Source organism: Hyaena hyaena, unplaced genomic scaffold, assembly GCF_003009895.1.
Source record: "Hyaena hyaena isolate Hyena2069 unplaced genomic scaffold, ASM300989v1 scaffold_156, whole genome shotgun sequence".
Lineage (NCBI taxonomy): Eukaryota > Metazoa > Chordata > Mammalia > Carnivora > Hyaenidae > Hyaena > Hyaena hyaena.
In genome coordinates, this window is record NW_024080788.1 from 322,175 (window position 1) to 340,025 (window position 17,851).

The 17,851-nt window shown below is 37.4% G+C and overlaps 1 protein-coding gene and 1 non-coding gene across 8 annotated transcripts in view; both read right to left on the bottom strand.

The window, feature by feature from the left end:
* The window catches only part of CAST (calpastatin), a 105,383-nt gene that overhangs the window by 32,748 nt on the left and 54,784 nt on the right, over positions 1–17,851 (bottom strand). For 4 of the 7 annotated variants that reach the window (XM_039239386.1, XM_039239385.1, XM_039239387.1 and 1 more), the window contains 11 exons: positions 14,498–14,557; positions 10,196–10,261; positions 9,576–9,617; positions 8,251–8,307; positions 7,907–8,020; positions 6,804–6,887; positions 4,521–4,589; positions 3,025–3,123; positions 1,318–1,398; positions 699–737; positions 128–220 (listed from right to left, as the gene is read on the bottom strand). In XM_039239386.1, coding sequence (XP_039095317.1) covers positions 128–220; positions 699–737; positions 1,318–1,398; positions 3,025–3,123; positions 4,521–4,589; positions 6,804–6,887; positions 7,907–8,020; positions 8,251–8,307; positions 9,576–9,617; positions 10,196–10,261; positions 14,498–14,557 — 804 coding nt within the window. The remainder of the gene's footprint in view (positions 1–127; positions 221–698; positions 738–1,317; positions 1,399–3,024; positions 3,124–4,520; positions 4,590–6,803; positions 6,888–7,906; positions 8,021–8,250; positions 8,308–9,575; positions 9,618–10,195; positions 10,262–14,497; positions 14,558–17,851) is intronic. The other 3 variants (XM_039239390.1, XM_039239389.1, XM_039239392.1) reach the window with 1 other exon arrangement.
* Positions 1,971–2,072, bottom strand: LOC120236554. The gene has a single exon (XR_005529702.1). It is a non-coding gene; the product is annotated as a U6 spliceosomal RNA (small nuclear RNA).

Sequence of the window (17,851 nt, forward strand, 5' to 3'; positions counted from 1 at the left end):
AGGCGAAATGTAAAAGATTAGACTTAAAGACAGAAGAAATGTAATGGTAATAACCAGAACTGAAAAGTTGTTTTAAAGTTTAATGTGGTTTCTAACAAGCTCCCCCTAATTATTTGGAAAACAGTACCTCTTCCTTAGTTTTCTTTTCACCAGCGGTAGGAGAACTGCAGGTGAAGTCAGATGACAAAGCATCTATGGCATCACTGGGCCCCATGGGTTTCTGAAGAAACAGGCACCACAATGGGTAACATGTGAGTGTCATTCAGGTTAAGTTTGTATCACAATACAAACTTGGCAGATGAAGAATGTGTGACATTCCTTTACTACCAAATCAAGTATGTTATCACATAACTTAGATAAAGTCTATGTTTGGAAGGGAACAAGTGCTAACAGTATTTTCCTGTTTCCCTCCTTTAAGTGGATTTCATATTAGGACATTCTCATTCTATTTTTAATAACATTTATTTTGCCCTAATACTTGATTGGTTCCATTCTTCTTCGCCTTAAAAAAAACTATACATGAAGCCATGAGCACTGAGACAATTCCCATACCCATCCCCTTTCTCTGAACAGATGGAAACTTGATCTGATTTAGAGATTAGTCACAGACTCGATATAGAGAATCGATGCCCCATCCCCCAACCAAAGATTTAAATAAAGGTTAATTTGGATCTTAGAAGACATTTATGTAAACTCACCGAAGAGTCTGGAGGAGGCCCTGTGATACCTTCTTTTTTCTGAAACAAATATTAATGTGAACATGTTGAAAGCCCAAAATTAACTTTTACAATTGGCAAAATGTACTGCTCAGTAACTGTCATGGGCTGAATTGTGCCTCCCCACAACTTTTCAAGAGGCTCTCGTACTCCAACTTGTGACTGGATTTGGAGATGGGGCCTTTCAAGAATTAATTAAGGTTAATTGAGGACATCAGGACGGGCTTGAACCCCAAAGACTGCTGTTCTTATAGAAGTGGGGAATGTGGACCCAAAGATGTATACACAGGGAAGACGGGCACGTACAAACCAAGGAGAGAAGCCTCAGATCCATGCTTCACAATCCTCAGAAGGAACCCACACTACCTACACCCAGATTGGTTTTCTAGCCTCTAGACTGTGAGACAAAGTATTTCTGTTGTTCAAGCCAGTCACTCTATGGTACTTCCTTATGGCAGCCCCAGCAAATGATTAAGAGTGAGAGTCATTGTAACAACAACTTCACATGCCCCATTATATTTTCTAAATTTAAAAAACGTGAATATATTCATGGGCTATGATTATGTTCCAAAAAGTAAAAGTAAATGATTATTTAACTTACTGCTAAAAGTTCCCTGTATTTTGGAGGAATTGTGACTTCTCTTTTACCTAATTCCTCTATGTAGGTGGAAGTCATTGGATCCTGGAATAAAAAATCACACAGAGGGATATTGTATAATTAATTAGCTGAGTATGTTACATGCTATTATGCAACCAAAGTACTGTTCCCATTAGTAATTTATCAAGCTACTGAAATGAAATGCAAATCATTAAAAAGCCAATACTTTACACAACTCTGATATTCTAAGTTTTTACAATACTTGCCCTTATTTAATTAGCTTAATCCATAACTAATCATAGAAAATATTCAAACTATATTAAATTTTATTCTTATACTAAAACATTTTATTTTAAAACATTTTTCATTGCCTCTAATACACACAAAAGTACAGCTAATAATAAATTTCTCTATAAGCTAACACCCAAGTCTTCCAGATCTAACTTCTAAGAAAAAAAGTTCGGATAGAGTCATGTCTCCTATTTAACCCTCTACTATCCCATTCCTTTCCCTGTTAGTCTGCGACAGACACAATCCTGAACTTTATTGTATCTACCTTAAAACCGAACACATTTTAAAACAATTATTCCAAATGTAGGTATCCACAATCAACGTACAGCATCACTTTTCATATTTTTTCTTCTTTTTTTAATTGAAAAAGTACAGAATGCTTTACAAATTTGCATGTCATCCTTGCAGGGGCCACACTAATCTTCTCTGTATCGTTCCAATTTTAGCATATCTGCAGCCAAACTGAACACTACTTTGCATATTTTCAAATGTTATATTAATGGCATCATATTCTAGGTATCATTCTGTACCATTCTTATTCAAAATTATGTTTTTGTAATGTATCCCTGCTGGTATATGAATAATTCATTTTGACCATAATAAAATGTTCCATTATTATTATCTTGTCTGCTGTTGATCAAAATTATGTCCAAATGTTTCACCTGTTCTTGTAACTCCTGGTGCCCATGGGTAAGGCTTCCTGCAGGGAATCTCTCTAGAGGTGGACTTGAGAGTTGAAGGACAAGTACATCTTCAATATCCACAGGCTCTATGTCAACTGTCAAACTTCTACACTTTCGCCAACCTGAGGCATGCATTCTCTCTATATTTTAGTGCCATTTCTCTAATTACCAAAAAGACTTTCATTTTTACTTAATTTATTAGCCAAACAAGTTTTCTCCTATTTTGCTATTGGGCTGTCTTTTAAAAATTCTTCATAAATTCTAGAAACAGATCCTTTGTCACGTCTGTTGCAAGTATTTTCTTCCAGTCTTTTGCATGTCTTTTTATTCATTTTTTTTTATTATCAAGGAACATATCATTTTCTTGTTTTTTGTGGGTAAGGAATAGGGATAAGCTGAGGGTGGTAAATTTCTAGAAATCAAAATAAGTTCAAGTCTAGCGGACTTAAATCTCGAGGACAGTAAGATCTTTGTGATACAATAGGATGTATCCCAGCACCAGTTATAACACAGCCAATCAATAAATGTTTGCTGAATCAATGTAATAGGATAGCTACCATAGGACAAACCATTTCCATTTATAACACCAGTTTTAGTTGCCATTATTGATAGCAACACCATCCTGTTTCTCTCCAAGCAACAGAACACGAGGTATTCTTTTGTGCCTCATGACCATGACCTTATTTTCTTTCCTATCCATTATGCATGAACCTTTACAGATACCAAAATCACATACTGAAACTTCAGGTCCAGTATATGTTGTGTTATCTTCTTCAGTTTCTTCAGGTCCTCCTAAAGTGTCTACTAAATCATCCAAAGCAGCATCCATGTCTGACTAGAAAAGAAAGAGAGCAGGTATTTAAATGCTATTTGTAATACAGATTTCCCTTCTGGTTTTTTAATTACAAAAAAAAAAATTATGTACAGAAAAACACCAAACTTCAAAAGTTCTTCAAATATTAAAATAGTTAAAATCTCTAAGAGACCTTATTATGTAAGGCCCCAGAGTACACATTCCAGGTTGGAAAGACAGAAAGCCATGTTCAGGTAAGAATCACAACTTCAGTAAGTGTAACGGCATTAACTACAGAACAAATGAATGGTTCATTAAAGCTGCCATTCCAATATACTGACAGTTAAAAAAAACCACACACACACTAGAGAATAATGATCATGTAATTGTATGCAATAGGAGAAATTCTTTGTATTCACTGCTTATCAATAGTTTTCCAGAGTTATATATTTACAAAGAACTCCAACAAAATCTCTATATAGCACCTCTCCCAAAAAGAATCTATTTCAAAGATGGATTGCCTGTGTTCTTTCATTCATTTGTGGCTTTTTGTTCATTTGCTCGCCCAAAGAGGTCTACAAAACATATTACTTAAAAGGGATATTAATTAAGCTTGTAAGACGTGACAATTTACTCTGTCAATATGGACTATAATCAGTATAATAAATGAAGGAGTGCCTCTATCCTATCTCTGAGGTTTAGAATGACTCATTGTAAAGAATATGCAGCATTTAAAAGGGAAAACAAGAATTCTGGGAAAGACCCTTTACTTACTTTACTCAGATTAAAAATGATTAACTTTTTTTTCTTTCAACAACCATATTCCCACTACAATTTTAGGAACTCATCTGCTCATGTAATACAATTTGGGACCTATTAGTTTTAGACTGATTCATTTGGGAATTTCAGAATGAAGAGGGGTCTTATATTCTTTAGTGATACCTCTGGTTAAAGAAGGTATATTGCAAGAGAGAAGCTGTAATGTAAGCTCCATGGAATGTAACTTGAGTTTTCAGAACAGAGGGTTAGAATATAAAATGCTACCGGGGCGCCTGGATGGCTCAGTTGGTTAAGCGTCTGACCCTGAGTTTTGGGTCTAATCATGGTCTTGTGGTTTTGTGAGTATGAACCATGCACTGGGCTCTGATCTGACAGTATGGAGCACGTTTGACATTCATTCTCTCTCCCCCTCTCTCTCTACACCCCCCGTCCCCATTCATGTTGTCTCTACTTCTCAAAATAAACAAACTTAAGAAAAGGATTTTCAATGTTATAAACATACCTGAAAAAAAAAATCATACTCTTAGCTTGTAACAATGATTCATTAAAAAGGTCTTTAAGCTAATCCTACCTCATATTTGCCCTTAAAAAATCAGATCTAAATAATAGACTATGAATAAATAAATTTCTCATGTAGAAATGCACTGCTATCTTCATACCTTTCCAGATGGTTTACCAGGTTTGGTTTCAACTGGTACAGCAGATGTTAATGATTTCTTTTCTTTTTTCTGGTGGGAGTTTAGAAAAGAGAAAACTCTTTTTCACATATTTTTCTTCATTAATTTAACAAATTCAAATTGAATTACTAAATAATTTAATAAAATTCAATGACATTACACATTTAAAATGAATTTACTATAATATTAACAGCATAGATCATATACTGAACATCTCCTCTGTGCCAGATAACACGTATATGTTGTGTCCTTTTTTCAGAACAGCATAAGTGACATTAATTTCACTTAGTGAGTGGAGAGCAAGACTCAGAGATGTTAAGTAAGTTTTCCTAGGTCACACAGTAAAGGGAAGACCAAGAATTGAATCCAGAACTGCCATCTCCTTCTTCTTTGCCCTTGGTTGCTTCTCCAAAGGCCCGCAGTCAGCCCACAGCATCCATGCATTTTTTTTCTCTAAGTGGCCACTTCTCACTGTTGTTCTTTCAACCTTGGCCTGCACACATGAAGACCTCTCACTCCCTGCCTTCGCATTTCACCACCCACTCCTTTATCTCTCTAAAATGTTTCAGTTGCTCTTTCAAAGACTTCCAATAAGTCTCCAGTCTGCAATCTCCATGCTTGACCCACACATAATCCCTTCTGAAGTTTGATCTCAGTAAGCACACCCCATGCCTGACGCATCTCTCACAGCAGCCATGACTGAGCACCATCCTAGCGTTCCTCTGGCATTTGTGCTATCCTTCTCTGCCACGTCTTCTGCGTTGCCCCCAGCCCTACACATTCCATATTTCTGCCTCGCACTCATGGCCCTAAGCAAAACCATTCTCTAGAGCCAGGGCCAAATACTTGCAGGGACTGAGAGGAAGTAGACAGGTGAACATGCCAGGTTTAAGACAATAGAAAACTATCCCATTTGGAGATCTCTGAACTATGGGTGGCAGAGCATGGGGGTGGAGAGCACACCAGCTCCCATGCACTGCCCGCATGAACCTTCAGGTAGGTCACCTCTTCTACAGCTCAGTAACATCATGCGTGACAGGGGGACAGTAACTGCCTCTCCCTCGGGGTTGTGAGAATTAGATAAACTCATCTATTAAAGTGTGAAAGCCAGTGTTTGGTACATACTAAGTACCATGTAGGTTGTGGGGGGGGCACTTTCAAGGTAATATACAAGGGGTCTGAGGTAAGAAAACACATTTATTTTTGAGTATTTTCATTTAAAAGCTTATGTAAATTTTCCCATCACTCCATAGAATATCTGCATTCCTTTGCATACAAACTAATGTGCCTCTTCCTTTTCAAAATCTGAGAAAAACTGGTGTTTCAAGATGTGCCATACTTTTATGCTATGACCTTCCTTACCATCTACCTGAAGGGAATACATTTCCTATTTCAAAAAGCAGGAAAACAGATTAATATATATACTACTTTTTTAAAAATTCATTTCTGTCTTCTTATTTTTGCTACAATTATATACTTGTGGCTTCCAGAGAAATAAGCAGCATTTCTAGGGAGACATGGCCTGTAAACTAATTACTAACTCTGCCTTGCTCTGTGTAGAAACAGTAGACTACTTCTCATTTTACATTTCCAGGCTAGTATTTGAAGTAGCTCTTCAAATGATCTAAGGAAATCTTGTCCATCATTAGTCAGAGGGGCACATACACTCTCTCCTCAGAGGGCTGGTGTGTCTCCTTTGAAAACTCCTGTCAACTCATGTAGATCTCATGACTATTTGTGATTTACTCAAATCAAGATAGGTGCTCTCCAGGCTAAAAAGCTAAGAGAAGTGCTTATTTAAATATGGCAATTGTATTTGCTTAATTTCAAAGCTATAAATATTGTTGAAAGCAGGGTCTGAGTCAACTCACATTTTAATTTTCTTGGTACAGATACCAGACCTTACACATAGCAGGCATTCAATAAATATTTATTAACACATAAATTCTCAAATCAGTTTTGTTATCTTTCTCACATCTTTTAGATACATCCTCTTCTTCACTAAATTTTAATATTAGTTTTAAATTCACTAAATTAAATTCACTAAATTTAATATTAATAAACTTAATATAAATAAAGAAGAGTACTCAGTTTTTACCAAATGCAGGTTATTTGAGCATGGTAGCACCAGACCCTAAATGCTTACTGAGAACCAGACAAAAGCCCAGGTTGGAATGGGTCTTCACCGAGCATGCATCTTTCATAAAATAGACCCGAGGGGCAGTGAGGCCCACATATGCTTCATGTCTGCTTAGGTGTGCTCACCTTGTTATCTGGTTTGGCAGATGCCACAGGTATGCCAGCAACAACACCTTCTCCACCAGTGGAAACTGCATCCTGGGATTTAGTCTAAAGGGGATAAAATGATTAACAGAACTCAGTATCTTTAAATGACTACTTTCAAAATCATGCATTTCAAGTATCGCTACTGATCCAGTTATAACCATCATGGACATAGTGCAGAGGAATGGTTACTAGCTTCTGCTGCACATGGTACAACACTCATGACCATACAAGACTGGACTCAAGAGCTACAGAGTTCATGCAGGTGCACAAATATTGAAGGGGCCAGGTAGGGACTGTGATAAATTGTTACCAAGTTGTAGCCAATTGTTGCCATATAATCTGATTTTTCAAGAGAAGCGAGAAACTTGAATTTTATATGAAATATGACTTCAACTGTTGGCAACTCATTAAAAAAATTTTAGTAATACTGTAGGCCAAACAAAATAGATTTGAAGAAAACACATAATGGCTGCATTTAACTGGCGTGCCAAAGATGTGGCTTCTATCAGGTCCACTGTCAAGCAGGCCTACTTAATGTCTTCCAAGAGCTCTCAATGGAAAAGTTCTTCTCACAAGTGTTTATTCTTCTAAGAGTTGACCTCCATTAGCTGTGTAAATATGGAATCTATTTCTGATTTTTTCTCTCTATAAATTCACCTCTTCTACAACAAAATTCTAAACACCTTTTTCAGACTTCCATGTAAAGAGCATATCATGCAGAGCATCTGTGCTCCTAACTCTGAGGAGAGGGGTCCAGGAGGCAACCTGTACCCCAAGCTTCCCATCCACGAGACACCAGAGTCTGCTGCCTTACAGTCATGATTGGGCACTGCTGGGCAGTGGAAGAAGGCTGAACTGAACTTCCCCTCCACACATCTGATGTATTTCTTGAGCTTTTCAGAGCCCCAAGTGTCCAAGGACTATTTGCAAAACCAGTAAAAATGATAGCACCGAATCTTTACAATACAAAGTATGTTCAGCATAGCTCCACAGATTCAACTACACATGTCCATACAGATGGAGGACATGCATCTTATTCCCTAGTTAATGGTAGTGTTTTCCTATCAATCTGTTAGATTTACCTTTGGTTTTGTTGATTTCTCTGATGTCGACTGTTCACTTGATCTAGAAACTGCTTTTTCATTATGAACATGCTTGCTTTCTGTATCTGATGCATGCTTGGGTAGGCTTTTTGGCTGAAACACACACACCACACTGTTAACAACATGACAAACACTGATGCTTTCCTCTATGAGTGTTGAGTGTTCATATGACATTAGTAAATTGCAAATCCTGTAACTGCCACATGGTGGTGCCATTTTAGAGAGAAAAACAAACACAAACGAGGGTTTCAGAATTTTATTCCTCACACACGAAAAAGGCTTCACCTACCTAATGATATCAAGTCTTAATGATTATCATTTACCTCTTTGTGTTCTTTTGGCTTTACTTCTTGGGGGTTTTTCTCTTGGACCACAGATGGCTGTCAATTTCAAAAGATAAAATCTCAGTTACATTGGAGTCCTTTCTTTTATTTCTTCAAAACAGGTTCAAGAACAAACTCCCAATTAGACCCTTCTGCCTCTCTTGGGAAAGGCTCACTTGGAATACACATGTGCTGCTTGTCAATAGATAGTCTACCAACAGCATGATAGGTTTGCATCTCTAACTTACTGGCTGTTTTTCACAATTCATACAGATTACTTAGTAAACTCAAGTCCAATCACAGTGATGCCGTATGATCACTGAGACCTGTAAGGCTGTTGATAGGGAATCCTACTCTAGAAATTCTTTTTTAAAAATTTCCCTTCAGAGAGAATGAACATTGTATTTCTGCAATTTAATGATTTACATAGTCTTTTCTGTGTTACAAGTAGAGAAGGGAGTATCACCAGAAACTCAATTCTCTTGAGATTGTAGAAATAACAAAATGGAATAGCAGATAATTTCCACCTCGTAGCTGAATTCTTCCTTTACAGTGGACTATGAGATTATTATTTTGAGGGAGCAACCCAAAGGAGCTACCTAAAATAAGTCTCAGATGATTCACCTTTGCCTGCAATTTAAAGGACATCTCTGTGCTTTCCTACAGGAAGTCTTGCAGTCTTATCTGAGTATCTGCTTAAGCATGCTTGAAAGAAGTAATGTGCACCATCGTACGTAGGAGAAACATTTGCCCTGCCTGCACACACCTTGGGATCCATCTCCACATGGATACAGACTGCGTTTCAGTCTAGACAGCCATGAGTCAGGAAGCCACTCCCAAGGGAAGTCAGAGTTGTCTCCTGAGAAACTGATAACTAGTTCCGCAAACTGAGATAAGACTGTTATGATAAACCTAGGGTCCTCTTAAAAAAGACTCTCATCTGTAAGTCATCTAGGTGCTGGGTCCAAATGACATTTATTCTTGTTCTATCTTTAAAGTAACTGGATATTCATTACCCTTTATCCTTTCTTTTTGGTTCCTGCTGCTTTTTTAACAATTACTTCACCTATAAAAATTTAGATCTGAGCAAAATGCCTTCTGAAATATATTGTTCTCATGTATAAAATAAATTCATTTAAACATATGGATTTAGTGTTATAATTATTCACTTGTGCTCTATAAAATGTTTAAAAAAGTAACTCAAAATTAATTAAATTAGCTGACAAAAAATCCTTTTACCATTCAGTAGCACCAAGGGAGTAATTGGTTACTCATTATTATTGCTAAGAATCCAAACAACTCACTAGTTTACTTAAATTACTTACCTTAGTTGATTGTGACTTCTTTTCAGGTTCTGTTTTTGCAGCCTACACTCAGAAGAATAAAGAAAGAGGGAAGGAATTACAGAGGAAAGGAAAAAAAAAAAAAGACATAGTTTGTAAAGTTTAACATAGATTTTCTTCAAATAAGAAAGCTTCCCAAAGGAGATGATTTTGATGTAAATATTAACTTTCCAAGTTTATTATACTCTGCTTGGGAGTTTAACTGTTGAGATAAACATGTAAGACACTAATACTCTACTCTTACCTTTAGACAGCAATTTACATCTTACTTTTGTTAGTTCTATCAAAGATATGTAGCAAATATATAAGCAAAACAAAATAAAAATCTTCATCCTTCAAAGCCAATGACATGATGGATCTTTGTGTGAAATACCACAAGTTTTTGCTGTGGTGTCAAACAACGGGACAGTGACACAGCCAAGAGCACAGAAAGCAGTGACATTTAGTTTTAGTGCCAGAATATGAGTGATCACCAAGGCTACCAGTAAGTATGTGATGGGTGAGTTACTGAAGATCTGGAAGTGTAATTATTACTGTGCGCTGAGCAGGTGAAATGACCATCAGCAAACAGAAATGTTCCCTAGGACAATGTATCACATCACCTGTTTTTTGGGTCTTTTTTTGCTGGGGGAATGCTGTCCTTCCATCTGTTTGCTGACTGGAATAGCCTAAGACAAGAGCACAGCCCCAAATGTGATTTTATTTTATCTGTCAAATAAGTATCATGTATCATTGGACTAAATGTTTATATCAAGACTCGTTCTACTCATATACTGCATCTATTCCATGAGTATGGACGTAATTTCGAGAAGTTGTAGGCACTAAAATTCCAAAGGCTCAAGCAAATATTGTGGTTTGGATTTATTTTTTTTACCATGATAAGAATCTTCAAAATTGCCATTAGTAAAACTAACTTCTGACCCCTTTCCTTCACGTTCTCTGTGTACAGACTGACTGGGCCATTTTCTTCCACCTATATTTCTCATATTTGGTTATGACCAAATCAATAGTTACAAGTACTGTCAAAAGTTTTCTGAAATTTTGTAACAATTCTGTAAAGAGTGCATAGATTTTTTTTTATGCACAATATAATCTAAAGTTCTAAGAATGTTTCAGAACATCTGGTGACTTAAGCCCTTTACTGGAGTATTTTACTTAGTTTTACCGAACCAAAGGTCATTTGTGTCAAAAAAAAAAATACAATCCATTAAAAATATGTGCATTCTTGGGGTGCCTGGGTGGCTTAGTCGGTTAAGCGTCCGACTTTCGCTTAGGTCATGATCTCGCGGTTATGGGTTCGAGCCCCGCGTCAGGCTCTGTGCTGACTGCCAGCTCAGAGCCTGGAGCCTCTTTCGGTCTGTGACTCCCTCTCTCTCTGACCCTCCCCTGCTCACGCTGTCTCTCTCTCTCCTAGAAATAAATAAAACATTATAAAAAAAAAAAATTAAATTTGAAAAAAAAAATATGTGCATTCTTGGTATAGGCAAGACATGAAAGCTGAAGTAAAACTGGATTAAGCATTTTTAAACTTTTCAAAATAAAAGATGAAAAATTAGGCCTAATATTTCCTGTCATTTCTTTCCTTTCTATCTATTTGGTGGTATTAACATAAATTCCTATTTTTTATTCTATTACCTGAAAAGGTCAACACCAAATATCCTCTTAATTTATCATGGCTTGTGCTTCAGCCATGAAAATACAAACACTCTTCCCATAATGGACACTTATTATATCAACATACTTATTGTTTTGAGAAGGAAACAAAGTTCATAACCACAGAAATCTTTTTAAGGGAATTTTACATTTTGGATCCTTCTAAATTGGATCTTTGTTAATTAGATTTTGTATCTGCTACTATGCTTTTTTTTAATTTATGCAAACACAATTTATTAAATGTGTTACAAAGAAAAATAAGCAGCTGGTATTGTAGTGGTTTAGATCTATGAAGAGCTTCTACTTTGTAATTTGGCAATCAAGACTTTGCATGGAAGAATTCTACAAAAGAATTAAGAGTTTATGGTCACACATGCAAGTAGCTTATAATGGAATATTTTTCTTAGAAGTCGCTAATACATTTCCTAAATTTATTTTTGGTGAAGGCAGTAGGTGCTTAACATAATAGTGATGACAATAATAACTAATGCTATTGATTACCTCTTAGTATCAGGGACTGCTCTAAACTTTACATGTGCCAACCCAGTCTTCATAATACTTCTATGAGCCAAGTATCATCATCATCATCATCATCATCATCATCATCATTGTTGTCGTCATCATCAACACCTCTACTTCACCGATGATAAATTTAGGTACAAAGAAGTTAAATAACTTCCCAATAATACACGTGGTAGAGCTGGAGTTGTGTGTTCTCAATCACCACACTGCACAACACTGTCTCTCCAGTATCAGCCAGCTCATACTAGGCCTATGCTGTGGGACAGGCACCAATACTCTTACATGTTTGTTTTCTTACATAGCCCTGTGAAACATGTACTATTATGCAAACTGTATAGACAAGGAAACCAAAGCAAAGAGGTGTTTCCAAACACTCTGGGTGGTATAAAAGGATATTCCAAACCAGGCCATCTGGCTCCATTGTTCATAGAGACTGGCTACATAGTCTCTCAGGGATCTTCTTCTTATTAGAAATAATCTGACCTTTCATCTTAACTACAGCAGTATGACCACTAATTCTAATGTGTCAGGGGCAAGAGAGATAGAGCTTAGATCTAGACATATCACTCCCTCTTCAGAGGTAGATGGACTTTTATTTGAAAAGTGTAGAACAAGACAAGGATTCAGTATAGGTATATCTTGAATTAAAATCTTTTTTTAAATGCTCAAAATATTTGAAGAAATATGATCTAGTTCGCATTCACAAAAATCTTCAAGAGAAGGCTAGTGTAAATGTTATGACCCAAACCAAACATCACAAGCACTTTTGACTGAAATCCACCAAAAGGAGTTGATGCCAAAAGTGGTCCTGAGTCAGCCATTGGTGATATTCATCATCAAGACACTTATTTGGTCTCTCCCTCTTTCTTCTCATTCTCCCATTCTCCCATTCTCTAGTTCTGTAAGACTGACAGGAATTCTTGTGATTAATGCTTAGCAGTGGCTGAAGGGCTTGTGGACACTTGAAATAACCACTGGTCCTCAAACTGAAAGTCAGGGGCAATGGATTAGTCCAGCAACGGGTCAAATGAGAACCAAAATAATAAAGAGGAAATGCTAGATTTGTGGCTCTCCTTTATTTACTTTTCAAGGACTCTGAGCTCAATGATAATTTATTATTGGCTGATGCTTCTCCTATAGTCTGAGATAACTTTTTTTTACTATTTTAAGATTAAGCCTGGTCTTTGTAAGTAGTGACAACTAACAGATGAACTAAGGATCAGGTAATGTATATTCTGAAAACAATTTAAAAATTCATGTAAATGCAAAATACCAAATGAAAACAGTTTTAGATTAATAATTTTTAAGTTAAAATAAACGCTAGATGACACAAGAGACTTGAACAGTATACTTCAAGGTATTTACAATGTCCTTCAAAAACAGCTGAACATGAGGGGCGCCTGGGTGGCTCAGTGGGTTGAGCATCCAACTTCACCTCAGGTCATAATCACAAGGTTCTTGAGTTTGAGCCTCACATTAGACTCTGCACTGACAGCTTGGAGCCTGCTTAGATTCTCTACCTACTTCTCTCTCTGCCCTTTTCTGCTTTCATTCTCTCTCTCAAAAATATCTGAATCAAACATTTAAATTTAAATATTTAAAATATTTAAAACAAACAAAAACAGCTAAACATGAGACTACAGGACCTCCTAATGGCACTAAACTACAGTACCAGTACTGAGTTATGGCATAGGATCCTACCAAGATAGCAAAGTAATATGGAAGACAGGAAGCAAAAGCATGTCAGTGATTTTAAACAAGAGCAACTTAATAATAATGGAGCTGGTTTAGCTCTTAAGGGCACTAGAGGATACTGGCTCATAAAAATTAGTTGAGAGCTTCTTAAAAATGCGCCCACTTTAATTCTCCACCCCAAATGTCCAAGAAACACAGCTTGAGACATGGTAACTAAGGGAGAGGGTTGAGGCAGCTTCAGCCAACACTTCAGAACTAGGCTACTCTATGTGGTAACTCCAATGAGCAACATTCTTTTATATTTTCTTCTGAAATTCCAAGAAGTAATTATTAGAATAAATCCCAAATAGAGCTCAAAGGTTTATCAGTAAGATGTTTCCCTGTAGGACTAAAAGTATCTAAAGTAATCACTATCATGTCACTTGTTTCATGTTCACTTAGTATAATCTTTCTCATTTGTCAATGAGATTTTTTTTTTAATGTTTATTTTTGAGGAGAGACAGATCATGACTGGGGGAAGGGCAGAGACAGGAGGAGTCAGAATTCAAAGCAGGCTCCAGCCTGAGCCCCACGTGGGCCACAAACTCACTAGCCATGAGATCATGACCTGAGCCCAAGTCGGATGCTTAGCTGACTGACCCACCCAGCCACCTCGTACATTGAGTTTTAAATGGCTAGAATAATTATAAAACCATTTTAATAAGAAGCATTCATATTCTTCACTAGATCCAGAGAAATGTACTTAGATCATTTTATAATTTAAAAACTCCATCAAGACTAGAACCAAAAAAATCTCTGGATGAGCACTCTTGTCTAGATATTCTAAAACAATGCAGAAGTGGATAGAGGACACTTGAGGTAAATAGTAAAAGGAAAGGTAAGTTTACAAATATCCCTATAAATTAGGAAGAAAATGTTTACTTCCATAACAAGCTTCGGACACATAACACATTTGTCAGTGTACATTTGTTTTGCTTTATAAAATAATCACTTAAAGGTATTCACCCAAGAACACCCTTGAAGATTCTTCATACCTTGGTTTCTGTGGGATTCATACTGGAAGACTTGCTAGTGGAAGCAGAAGCAGCTGACACCTAGAAAGTAAAGAAAGAGAAAGTCCGATGCTAGTTAACCTATAATACTTTGTCTTTCTTTCAGTTCCTCTTAACCATACTTGTTCTTAACTCTACCTTGGGTTTACCTCTTCTAGAGTACAACTCCCACAAAAGTCCAGTAGGTAGTCTTGCCCAGTGGGCAAAACCTTTATAACGAGTCAAATCAGTTCAAATTTGGGGTATACCACTTACTAAATAATCTTGGGCAATTTTCTGATTTTCGGTTTCCTCATTCTCAATTTTTCTACAGTAGATAACTATCTTGTAGGTTTATTTATTACTACCTGGTACATAAGTGCTCAGTAAATATCATAATTATTGTATTATTTTTAGAAAGAACAAAGACTTTAAAACTTGACAAAATTTTATCTAAATGCAGGCTCTGCCAATTACTAGCTCTGTGACTTTCAGTCTTAGTTTCCTGGGTATATAAGATGAGGCCAATGACAGCTCTTGCATAGTGTTTTAAGTATTTGAGATAATTAAATGTCTGGCATATATTGTAGGTGCTTATTAAATTACTAATGCATTAGTCCAAATATATTATAAAAGACAGAAGGAAAAGGATGTTGCCCTAGAAAAGACTCAGGAAGATCAGAAGTGTCCTTTCAGTGTCACATAAGGAAGAGAAGGTAGAAATGATACAAAAGTGATACTCTGTATTATCTGTCTCATCCAGGCTCCTCCCTGCAGGGCAAGACGTGACAATGATAATTAAAGTTTCAAGATACACCATTCCTAGGGATGGAAGCAGGTGATGGGATTAGTCCCTGCAATCGAATCCCCCAAGTAGTGAGGTATGCATGTGGATACTTACATGGTATTGACTACTATGACAGTACTTAACTTGCATTGCCCTGGTGAATATTAAATCAGTTACTGCCTTTGGGAATTCTGACCTAGGCTCATTTAAACCTCTATAACAAATGAGTCTGTAAAGTTTTAGAGCTTAGGGATTCCATCTGGCATGAGCAGCCTTCTTAAGTAACAGGCTGTCAGTAAACAGCTGCTGCCCTGCCAATAATACCAAGAGCCTGTCTCTGACGTCTGGCTCTGAGCCATTTCTGAGGCTAAGTCCCAGGGCAGGAGAAGCCCATCCTTGTTGGTTTCCTCGTGCCCCACCCCCCACTACCACTCAAGGTGACTGTATAAATCTACTATAACCCATGGACCATGAACAAAATCACCTTCCACACAGACCTCACTTACTGTAGAGCATGTTGGTGCTAATAGTAAACTACCACAATTTTTAGATAAAAGCCCAAAGTTGTGGTATACTGATTTTTCAAACAAACCATATGAACTTTACTCCTGAACATTATTAGGCACCAATTAGGCACCCCTCACCCTAAAATATGCCACACCTGGTCACGGTAGCAGACATGGGGCTGTCTCTCACATTCTCTTTGGGATAAAGAGCTAGAAAATGTACTAAAGTAGATTTTCCCATCAAATTAATGGACAAATACATGAATACTCATTTTTCCTTGAGATTTTTTAATTTGTGAGAATTAATGCACCCATTTGCCACACCCCATTCCTTCAATGATTTCCCTCAATCATATAAAATCAAAGAACAAACACTCTAAATGAAAGTGCTTTTAAGCTGCAAATCCTTAAGTAAACATTATTTCTAAACCTCTGTTCATTAAAATGTTCCTGAAATCACACAGCCTGGGAACTTCCCATCTGCCTTACTCCTTTATTAAGCAACAGCTGGATGTGACCCTCAAATCCTATAAAGAAGACTTTCTAAGTCCCCCCCACCCAAGAACAATGAAAGCTACAGGTATGGCTATAAACAAGCATGGAGTGGGGCACCTGGGTGGCTCAGTCAGTTAAGCATCCTACTTTGGCTCAGGTCATGATCTCTAGGTCCGTGTGTTCGAGCCCAGCATCGGGCTCTGTGCTGACAGCTCAGAGCCTGGAGCCTGTTTCAGATTCTGTGTCTCCTTCTCTCTCTGCCCCTTCCCAGCTCGTGCTCTGTCTCTTTCTGTCTCAAAAAGAAAATAAAATGTTAAAAAATTAAAAAAAAAAAAACAAGCATGGAGCAGGTTATTGCAGGAATTTAGGTGAATGCTTTGACCACACCTGTTCTCAGCACAGATCCCTCCATGAAAGTTCCATCCCATCACAGAGGCACTAAACATTCTGAAAGTGAAATAGGAAAGCTACTTCATGGTATCGGAAAATAAAGAAAATAATCCCACCCCACTGTGAATCCATTCAACTCTGGTGAATTGTGGTTTGCTCTATTTTCTTCCATGTGTTAAGACAATGAACTTTTAACATTTGCTTTCTCTGGTTAAGGGACTGAATACATTTTCATTTTAATTCTGTACCATTTAAATTTCTAATCATGTATGTGAATAATTGATTGTTATTGAAGACTTTATCCATAAGCCTTTAACTTGAAGAACTTTAAAGATAAACCTTAATATGTGGTTTTAAACAGGTAAAGAAAAAGATAGCTCACAGAGGGTAATAAGTGTCTTGTCAAATCTACCCCAGTTTACTGGCTCTGTGCGTATTTACCCAGAGTAAGTTTGTGCCAGGTACTCTATCAGGACAAAGGAACACGGTGGTGCGGTTGCTAGACATGTTCCTGCCACTGCGGAACTTTCAGCCTTATCAGACGGGACACTAATAGAATAATCACTGCAATAATTACTTGTGATAAGTGCTATAAAGGAAAATCAGAGGCCCCCATAAAAACATAGACTTGGCAACCAGAATTAGTTCAGGAGATGATCAGGACAGCTGATGCTAAGGAAGTGACATGGTCATTAAAGTATAAGAGGGTATCACCCAGGCAAAGGTGGGGGGGCTGGGCAGCTGGAGGGGCCTTTTGAGCTATGTGTGCCAGGGCTGGGACGTAGGCCACCTGAATTCTAAGCCAGTGACTTTCTGCTGCAGGACTACCACAGGACAGTCCTGTTAACATCAGGGGACAGCCAATGTTTTTTTTTAAACATTTATTTATTTTTGAGAGACAGAAACAGAGCACAAGTGGGGAAGGGACAGAGAGCAAGGGAAACACAGAATCTGAAGCAGGTTCCAGGTTCTGGGCTGTCAGCACAGAGCCTGAAACAGGGCTCAAACTCATGAATCATGAGATCATGACCTGACCCAAAGTCGGACATTTAATGGACAGAGACACCCAGGTGCCCCAAGGGACAGCCAATTTTAAAGCACAACCATCAGGGGTGCAGTCGGTTAACTGTTCAGCTCCTGGTTTCAGCTCAGGTCATGATCTCCACAGTTCATGGGTTT